At 47.6% G+C, this 13,234-nt stretch overlaps 1 protein-coding gene across 2 annotated transcripts in view; it reads left to right on the top strand.

The window, feature by feature from the left end:
• Positions 1–13,234, top strand: part of WWC1 (WW and C2 domain containing 1) — a 154,956-nt gene that overhangs the window by 99,716 nt on the left and 42,006 nt on the right. For both annotated transcript variants that reach the window (XM_039247661.1, XM_039247662.1), the window contains exons 6-9: positions 3,225–3,354; positions 4,971–5,117; positions 6,312–6,385; positions 10,042–10,284. In XM_039247661.1, the coding sequence (XP_039103592.1) occupies positions 3,225–3,354; positions 4,971–5,117; positions 6,312–6,385; positions 10,042–10,284 (594 nt within the window). The remainder of the gene's footprint in view (positions 1–3,224; positions 3,355–4,970; positions 5,118–6,311; positions 6,386–10,041; positions 10,285–13,234) is intronic.

Here is a 13,234-nt window from a genome sequence, read left to right on the forward strand (position 1 = left end):
GTAGCAGCATTGAAAATTCTTGTTCTTTGGTAAGTTGATGCTGAAACCCCAAAGACAAGCCTTCTTTTTTTTCCCCTCCTCCCTCCGCCCAACTGATGTTTGATATCAGGCCCAGATAAGACTCAAGGTAGCTCTGACTGCCCACACTTGTTAACCAAAGCTGGCTCCATGTTCACTGTGGAGGAAGGCATCTGCTTTAATACACACCTTGGCATAGAAGGTTAGGAATGTAGCTACAAGAGGCAGATGGCCTGGGTTCAAATCCCAGTTCCCTGGGACCTTATAAAAATGACATAACCCCCTTGAGCTTTGGTTTCTTTATCTGAAAAATAAGTTACTGTGAAGATGAAACTGAAGTGTGTCATAGTGCCTGGCAGTGAGTGTAAGGGTCAGGGAGGGGTGTTGGGGGTGACCTCTAGCTGGGTGCCTGCTTGGATTTGGGGAGGAACTTAAATGAACTCTATTTGCCCCAGGCTAAGGTCTGTGCTGGGTAATGACTATGCATCAGTCACCTCATTTCATTGTCTTAATCTTTAAGAGAAGTTTTTGTTCTACCCCACTTTATAGATGAGGGCACTGATGAGATTGAAAATACACCCAAGGCCCCCCAGTCAGTAAGCATCAGGGCTGGAATTTGAACCCAGGACTGTTGGATTTAGAAGCTCATGTGCTAATACCTTCCTTCCTGGCCTCCTCCTGGCTAATCCCCTCCTCATAGCCAGAAAACATGAGGCCTCTTTTCATGTTGCTTGGGATCCTTTTCAGAAGCTAGTGGTGGGAGGTGATCTAGTCACTTCTACCTTAGCCTCCTCCCTTTGCCCAGCATGGGGGATTGTGAAACTGATCCATTTGTCCGGTTCATGGTCAGCAACCCCAATTTAAAAAAAAAAAAAAAAAAAGGAAATGTTGTTGAAGATTGAAGGATACCTCTAAGGAGACTGAAAAGAAAAATCATGATGAAAACTTGGGACTTGGGTCCATCAGCTGCCTTGAGCCCTTGTAAATAGGAAGAAGTTGAGACTTGGCATGCCATCCCCATGGGTGGAGGGCAGTGCTGCATCTCCCTACATGCCCCCCAAAGCTGCCCTGCCCCAGTAAGAGTTGTCTGGGCAAGACTGAGAAGAGCTGGCTGCTGTCACAGCCTTTGTCCTGCTTCTGTGCGGCTGTGCTGCGGCTCCTGGGTGTGTGAATCTCTGGATAGCTGCATAATTCGGAAATTCTAAAACACACACAGCCCACTACACCCTCCTCTCCCCTACTACCACACAACTTTTCTTTCCCTTAAAAAGAAAAAAAAAAGATTCATTCACTGAGCACATAATGGTGACCCTTTGTTCCCCTCCCCCCAACCTCAATCCCAAGAGTGTTCCCTCTTGGAGCTACTCTGGAGCCAAATTCCAGAGCCTGGGTTGCTAAGGCCCCTGAGGAAAATCAGGTAGAGGCTGTCTGAGGAGCCCAAGGCACAGCAGACAAACCGCTTCTGTCTCATCCTGCTGAGGATTCAAAGCCATCCTCACCCTGTTGGCAGAGGACAGCTGGGCACAGCCCCCTCCCCAGAGCCCCCAGCCCTGCTCAAGCTAAATGACATCTCCCTTGCCCTCCTCCCTGCCATTTGGGGCAGGGCCACCTCCAGTCCTGCGGGATCCTGCCCTCCACAGAGCATCTCGGGCAGGCCTCTGCTGCAGAAAGCTCCATTTAGGCTAATTTTTCAAACTAAATCTGAGACCAGTCTTAGCCAACCTGGCAGGCTTGCTCAGACCCAAGTCCTCGAAAGGAATAGACAGGCTATTTTTAGTGGGGAGACATAAATGGGGCTTTGTTTTCTCTCCACGGAGGCTGAAATAACGGAAGGGAAGGGGGAGGGCTGTGCTGAGACCCGAGTTCTCTCCCGAGTCATCTCCCTCTCTCCTGCTCGGAGGCACAGACAGATCAGGATGAAAACCTGCTCCCCCATCCGTGATTCCCCACTCAGGTTATTTTTAGCCCAGGACAATTTGGCCTCTAGCAGGAAACCAGGGAGGAACGCCTGTGAGTGGTTTCTCGTCCTGAAATAATGGGTTTGTGGTGTTCCCTCAGATGGTAAAACTTCCTTTTCTCCACTGAGGACTAAAAAACCTCAGGCCTAGCCTTTGGGGAAAGTGTGAAGCAGTTAAAATTTATCTCTGCCTTCCTAAGCTTCTCCACACCACAGCCTCCTTCCCCACAGGGTGGGGACTGCCACCATCTCTGGTTCAGTCTGATCTTTAGAAAGTGGCATTCTGGCCCTTAACTTTTTTTTTTTTTTTTAACTCCCCCTCCACTCTCCAAAATGAACCTATATGTAGGTATCAGCCTGGATAAGCTGATTTCGTACTTCCCAGTGCACTTGATTATCCATCCTTTATCCCATTTAACATTCCCAATGGTTTCGTGAACATGGGCTAGGCAGGTGACATTATCCAGGTTATTTTAGAGGAGGAAGCTAAGCCTCTGTGTAGACGGCCATGCCCAGGTCACACTACTAAGTAGTAGGGTGGGAGTTTTCCATCATTCACACCTTTCCTTCCATGTGTGTTTACTCAGCAAACACTTAGTAAAGGCAATGGGTCTCAGTTGAGGACGATCTTACTGCTCTCCCCCAAGGGACACTAGACAAAGTATACAGGCATTTTTGGTTGCCATAGCTTGGGGTCAAGATGCTACTGGCACCTAGCGGGCAGAGACCAGGGGTGCTACTAGACACCCAACAATGTACAGGACAGCCCCCCACAGCAAAGAATCATCCTACCCAAATGTCAAAATGCTGAGGTTGAGACACTCTGAGTTAAAGGACTGTCCTGTGTCAGATACCAAAACTACTTAAACATTTTCAATCCTGCCTCTGTCCCAAGCCTGTTAGAGACAAGTCAAGAATACTACCACATGCATTACTAGCTAGAACACAGCACAATGATTTCAGTGTCCAGCTATGTGCAGTGTTATGGGAACACATAGCCTAGCCTGGAGGATGCAAGAAGGCAATCAGGGAATGCTTCCTGTAAGAGCTGCTTGGAGGACCCTTCAAGAGTGGTATTGCTTCACACTGTGAGACATTTCACAGGCAGCTGGACCTGGGGAGGGACAGTGTACAGGACAGAGAGGAGACTTGTTGCGGGACCAAAGTGTGTTGTCTGTGCTTTATTCCCTGGGGAGACTTCCTCCTTCACCCTATCTTTTTCTGACCTTTCCTTTGGACTATTTCCTAGAATCGATAAGAAAATGTCTGATGCTCAGGGCAGCTACAAACTGGATGAAGCCCAGGCTGTGCTGAGAGAAACAAAAGCCATCAAAAAAGCCATCACTTGTGGAGAAAAAGAAAAACAAGATCTCATTAAGGTACGCGAGTTCCAGTGATGTGCGTTCCATCTCTCAATTTCTTTTTTTTTTTTAAACTGTATTTATTTATTTTGAAAGAGAGAGAAGCACAAATTGGGAAGGCGTAGAAAGAGAGGGAGAAAGAGAGAATCCCAAGCAGGTTCTGCACTGTCAGCGCAGAGCCCAACACAGGACTTGGGAACCCACAAACCATGAGATCATGACCTGAGCCGAAGTCAGGTGCTTAACCCACAGAGCCACCCAGACACCCTCAGAGCACTTCTCTGTGCCAAGACTCACACTATTTCCACATGCAGCACAGATCCCTGAGCTCTCATCACTAGTTTGCTTGGGATTTCAGTCTCACTGTTGAATAGGAAAAAGAGGTTCAGAAGCCATAGGGGACTTGCCTAAGGTCACCTCGCTGACAGAGTTGTAACAGGAGCCATCTGTTCTAGTCCAAAGGTCATGTCCTTGTCACTGGCTCTGGCCACTTGGCTTACCTCTTAGAACCAAATGGAGGGAGGTGGTTTTGACATCCATAGCCCTGACCTCAAAATGTAACACCTTTGTAAGAATTATATTGCATGCTCTCCTGTGCTGAGGACCGAACAAATGATAATCAATGTGATTTAACGTGCCAGGCCATTGCGCAGAGCACTTTGCATGCATTATATCTCACTTATCTCTTACATCAGCCCTAGTTTATCCCCTTCATGCAGAAAATGGCTACACAGCTCAGAGTCCATGGTGGAGCCAGGATTTGAACCCATGAACACTGACACAGAAGTCTTATTCTTTTAACCTTTAGACACTCTACCTCCCTTCACGGAAATGACACTGACCTTGAGATACTACATTTGTTTGTGTTCCCCTTGGCAGATTAGGAGTCAGGCTCAGGGGTGCTATAACTGATTTAGTGAAGGGAGCTTAATGCTCTAGGACAAACAGAATGATTTCAAAGCTCTTTCCCAGAACAGCAACCTGATGAAAGTGTTCAGGTGCTAGTGGACAGTCGTCAGCCATGTTCCTATCATGACTATCAGTTAAGAGCACTGAATCTTCAGTCAGAGCAAGACCAAATCCAGCTCTGTTATTTGCCAGCCTTTGCATGTAACAACTCCCTTATCAATGAAATGGGGATAATCCTAGGTTGTTTTTCCCAGGATTGATGTGAGGATTAAGTATGATGATAAAGCTGATAGTTCCTGAGTGTTGGCTGTACTAGCACGTTACACGGGTCATCTCATTAAAGCAGTGTGGTAATCCTGTGAAATAGGCCCTGTGGTTATCTCTACTTTTTAGGAGAGGAAACTGAGGCACAGAGAGCTTAATCAACTAGCTTAGGTCACCCAGCTAGGAAGTGGCAGAGCATTGATTCCAAGTCAGGCAGTGTGACTCTAGAGCCAGTTTCCATACCAGTCTCTCCCATGTAAAACACCCAGCACAGTACCCGCCACCAAGCAGCCACCCACTCACTGCCAGCTCTCCGCCAGGTACGTGGAATATCCAGAGTGAGCATGGTTTCCTACTACATTATGAAAGGTAGAGAGGAAAGCACGTGGAGGGTGATAAACCAGAGCTCCCTCCCAGAAAGTCGGAAAGTCATGTTGCTAACCCTACCCTCCCTTCCTTAGAGTCTCGCCATGCTGAAGGACGGCTTCCGCATCGACAGAGGGTCCCACTCTGACCTGTGGTCCAGCAGCAGCTCTCTGGAAAGTTCAGGTTTCTCACTGCCGAAACAGTACCTGGACGTGAGCTCCCAGACGGACATCTCTGGAAGTGTGAGTAGGCAGTGTACCCAGGATACTACCGTAGTGGGCAGTTGCCTTCTCATTTCTCACCTTGGGAGTTGACTGGTATCTGTCTGTGGGCCTGGCTGCTAACTCAGCCGCCTGGAGCTCTGTTCTCTTTTAGGGACCTCTTGGCCCCAGGATGACATGAGATGATGGTGTGGGGAGAAAGCCTGCACTGACTCCTCGGTCTTGAGCGTTGCCTAGCCATGTGCTTGCATCCCTAGATGCTACACAGAAAGCATGTTTGAGGGACCAGTGGCTCTCCCTGGTTCCCTTCCTACAGATTTGCAACACCATTCTATTTTTCTTTCACCAGCTGTGAAGCAGATGATACTTTCCTTCTGTTCATTCTGAAACAATACATGCAGCTTTCAGACAGCTCTCTTCAAAAGCTCAAGTCTGGTCATCGTAGTGAATAGTGTGAGCACCATCCAAATTTACTTCATGAAAGCTTTAGAGCAGGACTGACCTACAGCCGTCTGGAATGTTTGGAGAACTTTTGTTTCCCTAAAGCAGGTGACATTGGGGATAGCCGCCTCCCAGCCTCCGTGGCTAAATGCTCTTCCTGTCTGGTTCCGATAGCTACATCCCCACTTGCGAAGAGAAGCTATATCCATGTCTGCTTTGGTACAAGCTGCCTTGTAGCTTCTTGCGACTCTTGACAGGAAGGGCAAATGGGCTGGCCCTTCCTTCTCCAGACCACCCATATGTCCAGCTACAAGCCACCTGTAAGCCTCCCTGCAAATTCTAGGACCTTCTCACTCACTCAGTGTTTCAGTCCTGGCTACAGCCTCCCTGAGTTTTCATTTGAGCCCCTCCCCAGCTCCCCCAGGATGCCTTTCTTGTATATTGGCTGTCCCTATTTCCTCCTGACCAGCTGTCCTCCATGCTGCTGGGTCTTGAATGGGCTCCAAGCCATTTGGGGCTGCAAGATGATATTCTGAGCTCTCAGCTTCTCTTCTAGAAGTGATAGGTGTCTGAATTTGAGGGTCTTCCCACAGCCTGCAGGAAGAAAAGTGTCTGCCTGACTAGCTTCCCTGCTATCACATAGCCAGCTTGGTAATTGGGGGTTATTCTTAGCTACTTCCCACGCAAGCTGTCAAGTCTCTCATGAGCTCTTGAAATCCAGCTCAGCACCGGCCACAATGGTCATATAATTCCCTACTTTGTTCTCTCCCTCAGTTTGGTGCAAGCAGCAACAATCAGTTGGCAGAGAAGGTCAGATTGCGCCTTCGATATGAAGAGGCCAAGAGAAGGTAATTGGGGGCTGGGGGCAGGATGGTTCCAACAGTGATGATTACCATTGCAGAGTGTCTGCCCCATGCCTAGCTTCTCACACACCTCATCTTTAATCATCAAAGATTATGAAGATCAGTATTATGACACGTATATTTTAACCCTCTCTGAACTCAAGAGAGGAAGTGACTGAGTCAGGGACACTCCACTAGATAAAAAGTAGAACTTTGTTTTGAACCCAAATCTGTTAAGCCTCAGAGCCTCATTATCTTTCCACTTACTGGGCTCAGTTTCTCTAATCAGGGTTTTCCAATGATCCTGTAAGTAGTGTGGTTTGAAGGAGCACTTCTGAGGTTTAGCAATAGGAGAAAAAAAATTCTGGATACTGAACGCTTGAGTGTCTCCTTCCCAACTGGGAGCAAGCAGTGCTTGCCAACTGTGTAGATCCCAGTGACTTTAGATATTCTGTGGCTTCACAGTCTCTTAAGCAGTTAGGTTCCACTGCCACAAATAAAATTAAAACAATAATCAAACCCGATATTTTTAGAGCATCTATTAGGGGCCAGGTATTGTAACAAAGCATTCCTATGTGTATCATCTCATTTAATTTTAAAAGCAACCTTACAGCACATCTTATATGATCTCCATGTTAGAGAAGAGAAAGGTAAAATCAGAGATGAAGGGGTCAGAATTTGAACTCTGGACAATCTGGCTCCAAGTCTGTGAGCTTCCTATACATGAGGCCAGGCTTACTGGGAAAGAAGCATGATGGTGAATAAAGCCAGGCATGTCGCATCCATTCCTGCTTAGGTTACACTGCCTAGCCCATGGGCAGTGGCAGTGCCTAGTTTGCCCCTCTTCCAACCCTGTGTGAGCAGCAGAACCCTTTGCAGCAATGACAGAAATCCTATAGAAACTAGAAGAAATAAAAAAGGGAATTTGTCAGCTTATTGAATTCCAAAGTCCTTGGATAAACCAGCCTCAGGCACAGCTGGATCCAGGGATTCAAATCCAGTTACGTAGACTCAGTTTCTCTTTTCTCTACCCTTCTTACCTTTGTGTTGACAGACTTTTCTGTCAAAATGAAAAGGTGACCCTCAGCAATTCTAGAGTTATATACTACCAGGTTAGCAACCCCAGCAGCAGGAGGACCTACCTATCCCAACAGATTTAACAGGTTTGAGGTTTGAGGCTCTCTGGCTTTTCCTGGTGATCTAATCATTGTTGCAGTGTTGGACGAATTAGAATTCTCTGAAGGTCCAGGCATGGGTCATGTGCCCAACTCTCAGAAGGCGATTGAGGTCAGCTTTGTGGGAACCAAATGACTTAAGCATGGGAGGAGTGATATCCCACAGAAAATTTGGGAGTGTTGCTAACAGGAGAAATCGGATACTGGTCAGGTAGAAAAAACACACTCTGTGCATTATTTCAGCTCCCCCTAGAGGCCCAGCAAAACAGCAGGACTTCTGCATTTGGACAGCTACTTGTCCCCTCTGAAGGGGACCAGTCTGAACCCTGGCTGTGTTCTGGAGAGACTAAAGGATTGAAATCTTCCCTCTGAGGATTGAGCCATTAAACTTCCCATCACAGAACTTCCTGGCTCATCTGCCGTAATCTAGCTTCAAGCCTCGCTCTTCACCCAGAGGTAGTTTAAGTGTCAAGGATAGAGCAGCCTGCTGAATGGAAAGCAGGCTGCAGGACTCGAAGGTAGGAGGGCAGGTGGCTAATGAAAGGACTGTGTGCCAAGTTTTGTCACGTGTGCATTTCTGCAGAATGAGTCTAGTAGTTTCATCAGCTTCGCCAAAGATGGCCCGAAGGTTAAGGAACAATGGGAAAGCACCACTAGAAAATACATATAAGCGTCAGCCACCCCTTCAATGTATCGTGCATAGTGGAGCCCCCATCAGACCTGTCCACGCCACTCCATCCTCAGAGTGGCGGAAGCTACAAAACTATCCCAGATGACTCTCTTTGTGAATGTGGAATTTAAATTAATCAACGTTAAGAGTCCCTCTGATACACTTGGCTGGGGAATGAGCTGGGGAATGGGTGTTTGTCTGCATGGATTTTTTTACTACACAGTGTGGAGATTTTGACCCCAATGATGTTTTTATAAAATAAGGGTTGGGCCACATGTCTGCAGATGAGATTGAGCTGGGAGTCCAGAGACCTGGGCTCTCAACACGTACTGGCCATGTTTATGACTTGCAATCTTAGGTGAACCATATCCTGTCTTTGGACATCTGTCCAACAGGTTCACCTCCAGGTCTTATCCACCCTTTAGGGATCAGGTAAGGTTAGGATGCGATAGCTGAAAGCCCTTTTGCAAAGGCTGAATCCCAAAGGGTCACATCATGATTCCTGTGAGATATTTGTAGCAATAATCTTAGTTATACTGCAAATCTTCTTTGGATCCGAAGATAATTATACCTGATATCTATATGGCACTTGGCAATGTATAAAGAGCTCTTAATGATAAGTTTTCAGTCAGTTCTCATAACCCACCTTGCAGGTTCCAGTACTGTCCCGGCCTCCAGGTGAGGGTACTGCTTCCCAGAGAAGTTAAGAGATCCAGCTCCCACCTCCTTCCTTTTAACATTTAATAAGTGCCTGCAGTGTACCAGGCACTATACTAGAAGTTCATGGTACCAAAATGATTTCTTAAGAATGGTCCTTCTGTAGAGGAGCCTGGGTGGCTCAGTTGGTTAAGCATCCGACTTCAGCTCAGGTCATGATTTCACAGTTGGCGAGTTCAAGCCGCATGTCAGGCTCTGTGTTGACAGCTCAGAGACTGGAGGCTGCTTCTGATTCTGTGTCTCCTTCTTTCTCTGCCCCTCCCCTGCTCATGCTCTGTCTCTCTCTCTCTCTGTCTCTCAAAAATAAAAATAAACATTAAAAAAAATGATCCTTCTGTCAAGGCCAGAGCCAAGACTCTGGTTCAAGGCCTCTGACCCCAAATCCAGTTGGTCACACCACACTGTGCTGCCACCATTCTCTGGGCTGGGAATATACAGTTAGCAATTGCAGGGTTTGCTGTCATTGTAGTGGGCCCACGACTACCACTGGTTAGGCACCTGGTATGTGCCAGACACTCTGAGCACATTATTGCTCATTTTCAGAACAAGACTTGGAGAGTTTACCCAATGTTATATACCTAGTAAGTGGTTAGACCAGGTAATAACCGTAGTAGCAGAAACATTCATTTGAGTGCGTACTATGTGCCAAATACTGTTTTGAGAGTTCACAGAATATGTCTAAAAACCTTACACCACAACGCCATGACAAAGGAGCTTTTGTTGTTCCCTCCAGAGAGATGAAGTGACTTGCCCAAGGTCCCATAGCTGGCGGTAGGAGGCTATTGCCTGGTGATGAATCCACCTCTCTGTTCTACCAGGCTTAATGTCCCTCAAGGCAAGGACACTGCTTTGTTTATGTGTCGTCCCCACCCCTGCAAAGCCTAACTCACTGTTGGCACACGGTAGGCACCACTTGGGTTTGTTAGATAAAAATATATTCCTTGAGATTACCTGCTGGTCCAAAGGAAGACAGTCACTGCCAGAGATTACTCTGAGGATGTCATGGCTCCTGGTACCTCATAATGTTGGAAACACAGTCTGTTACTCTGCTCCCTCAGTGCCGCTGGGCACACCCGTCACGCTCCCCTCTCCTCCCACAGGATCGCCAACCTGAAGATCCAGCTGGCCAAGCTTGACAGTGAGGCCTGGCCTGGAGTGCTAGACTCTGAAAGGGACCGGCTGATCCTCATCAATGAGAAGGAGGAGCTGCTAAAGGAGATGCGCTTCATCAGCCCCCGAAAGTGGACCCAGGGGGAGGTGGAGCAGCTGGAGATGGCTCGGAAGCGGCTGGAGAAGGACCTGCAGGCAGCCCGGGACACCCAGAGCAAAGCACTGACGGAGAGGTGGGGTTGGGCTGGGGCCCTGGGTGGCATGGGACCCTATCCTCGCTATTGGTCATTCCTGCATGGAAGCAGGAGGGGTGAGAGGGACCATCTGGGGCATAAGGGCTCCACTCTAAGAACACTCAGTGTAGAGATCTTGCAACTTGCCAAAGTAGCAAATTGGGGAAAATGATTCACCATCCAAAATACCAGGTAGCCAGGAGTTTACACAGGGAATCATAGCACCAAAAAGTCTGCTCCAATATAGGTTTTCAGAAATTATCTTCTGACTAAAGTAAGCCACACAACCCTATACAATGTAGTCATTTGCCAGCTTGGTGACAGTGACTCATGTGATAGAGAAGTTTGACAAAATTGAGCATGCATACTTTTTCTGTGTGTGATATCCCTCTGATATTTTCTCTCTTGCATTTCTTTACATAAGGGTCATGACCCGTTAAGTTGATCTCACCTCATGCAAAGGGGTTGCAGTTTGCACTTTGAAAGCCACTAGTTTAGGTGGGGGTGCAGAATGAGATGGTGACAGGGACCAAGAAGGCAATACAAATGCTACAGGCCCACGTGCTGATAGACCGGGTCCTACTGGAGCTCACAGCAAATCTCCCTTCTTGTCTCTAGTGGGTACCAACTCCCACCTCCAGCCGGTGGGAATTCAGGCCTTGGGCTGCCAGAGGTCCTCATATTTCAAAATAAGAGCTGTCTGCATTTAAAAATTTTAACTACTGGCAACTAATTTAATAACTTTTAGAAATATTGTGAAGGCTAAATCACATTCATTCATGGGCTTAGTATAACCCAAAAGCCACTGGTTTATGTTCTCTGGATAACAGACTTGATTTCCTTCAGTGTCCCCCTTGCACAGAGCACAACCCTGTGTTCAGAGCAGGCCCTGTCCTCAGCTTCTCATTCATTCTTTCATTCTGTCCATCAGGCCATCGTTTATTCATTTATTTGAGAAATGTTTTGTTGCACATATTCTCCATGCAAGGCAGTTTGGAGGATTCAGAAATTAATAAGGCACAATCTCTGCCCCAGTGCCTTTAAAATCTATTCTAGTTATTCTCACTTTCTTAGGCAGCAGACTTTATTGAGCAAGGTGCCTGCACTTAAGGAGCTTAGAAGTGAAGGTAGTGATTTTCACGTGTGTGTGTGTGTGTGTGTGTGTGTGTGTGTGTGTGTGTGTGTGTGTGTATGTTTGGGGGCAGGGATGAGCAAGGGAATTCCACTTTTCCAGTGAAATCAGAGGTAGAAGCCCAATTTATAAAGCAGGTAACCTTACCTCCAGCCCAGGGGAAGCAGGCCAGAGTCCGAGGTGCCTGGATGTGTGCTTCTCCATATCACCCGTGATGGGTCCTGAGATCCCTTCAGGACGTCTTCTGAGCTCAGCAACTCCCAGCTCGCATCCTACTCTAGCACCTGAATAAGCCCCCCTTGCACGTGGTGGGGTGCCAGAGGGATCAAGTTGACCAGCCAGCCTCTGCCTGGCCTCTTCTAAGCACATCAGAGTCCACTTATCTTTAAGCCCTTTCTCAGAAGGGCTACCAGGACATGTTGCTTTCCTCCCTTCCACCCTCCTCCTGAGAGCTGACAATCTGACCCAACACCAGGCAGGTGGGAGGAGGAGACAGACAGGGCTTTCATAATTCGTGTTTTACAGCTCTTGAAGCACCTGCTAGAAATCATTAGGAGCAAGACTCTGTCCTGCTCTCCCTGGAGCTGCATACTTTGAGGAGAAGTCTTGAGTCTATAGTGCCCTGTGCCTCTAGTGTTAGTTGAAAAAATGGTTAGCCAGCCTAAGCACACCCTTCCCAGGCTTCTGTATGCATCTTCTGGCCTCTTCTAACAGGCACCTGGATCCCTCACTTATTTCCAGACCCTACAGCTGCGAAAGGTGAACCTTTTCGCTGTTCATCATGCTCACAGCCAGCGTCTGAAGAGAGCACATTCATAGCAGCCTTACTCCTTGTTGAATCAAAAGAGAAACCCTTCCCACCGCTGACCTTGAGCAAGTCATTGACCAATATGGACTTCACTTGCCCGATAGGAGGGAGAAAACTATATGCATTGAATACCTATATAGTCTGAAGGCAGCCATTTGGACCAGATTGTGACTTGAAGCTCTTCCCTGCTATAATAATTTTTATTTTTTGAAAGGCAGATTGGAGGTTATCTTAGAGACTCCTATGCTACATGCAAAGGCTGCCACTATTGCCAGACCCAATAACCTATATCATCTCCTTTAAACTTCCCAGCAACCCAGAGACATTCATTTTATAGGTGAGGAAACTGAGGCTCAGCCAACACTACCAGATGGCAGAGCCGGGGTTAGAACCCAGGCTTGCTGGTTCTGGAGCCCATGCTTGCTGAGGCCACTGCCCAGTCAGAAGGGCTTTTATTATTACCTCAGCCCTGTCTTTCAAAGGTCCAGTTGGCCCTGAGAATGGTGAGTTTACACAGCCAGTCCAGTGAAGCCAGAATCCCTACTCCACAGCCATGGCTGATCAGACAGCCCAGAGGCCACAGAGGTCCATGCAGAGGGAAGCCAGGGGGCATGTGGGCAGGAGGAGGAGAGAGCTTCAGGAAGGGTAGGGACAGAGCTGATGGCTCTAATCATCCTACAGAGGAGAGAGGAGAAAACCAAGCCAGCAATCTCTTGTCTGTGACTACAGCTCTTTGCTTCTAGTCCTGTGTTTTTCTGAGTTCATTTCCTGGACTCTGCTGTTCTCTCTCTAGGTCTCTTTCTCTCCTTTGTTTCCTCTGTACCTTTCTCCTCTCTCTTGTTCTCTCCCCCTGCCCCACTCGCCAACTGAGCATATGATGCTCCTTAACCCACACATCAGCCTTTCCACTCAGGAGTCTTTGAGAAGGATAGGAATAGACATACCCAGGAAGGGACCACAGACCTTCCAAACCTCAGTCACAAATCAGTCACAGTCAGACAGTCCCGCAC

This window comes from Hyaena hyaena, unplaced genomic scaffold, assembly GCF_003009895.1.
Source record: "Hyaena hyaena isolate Hyena2069 unplaced genomic scaffold, ASM300989v1 scaffold_300, whole genome shotgun sequence".
NCBI lineage: Eukaryota > Metazoa > Chordata > Mammalia > Carnivora > Hyaenidae > Hyaena > Hyaena hyaena.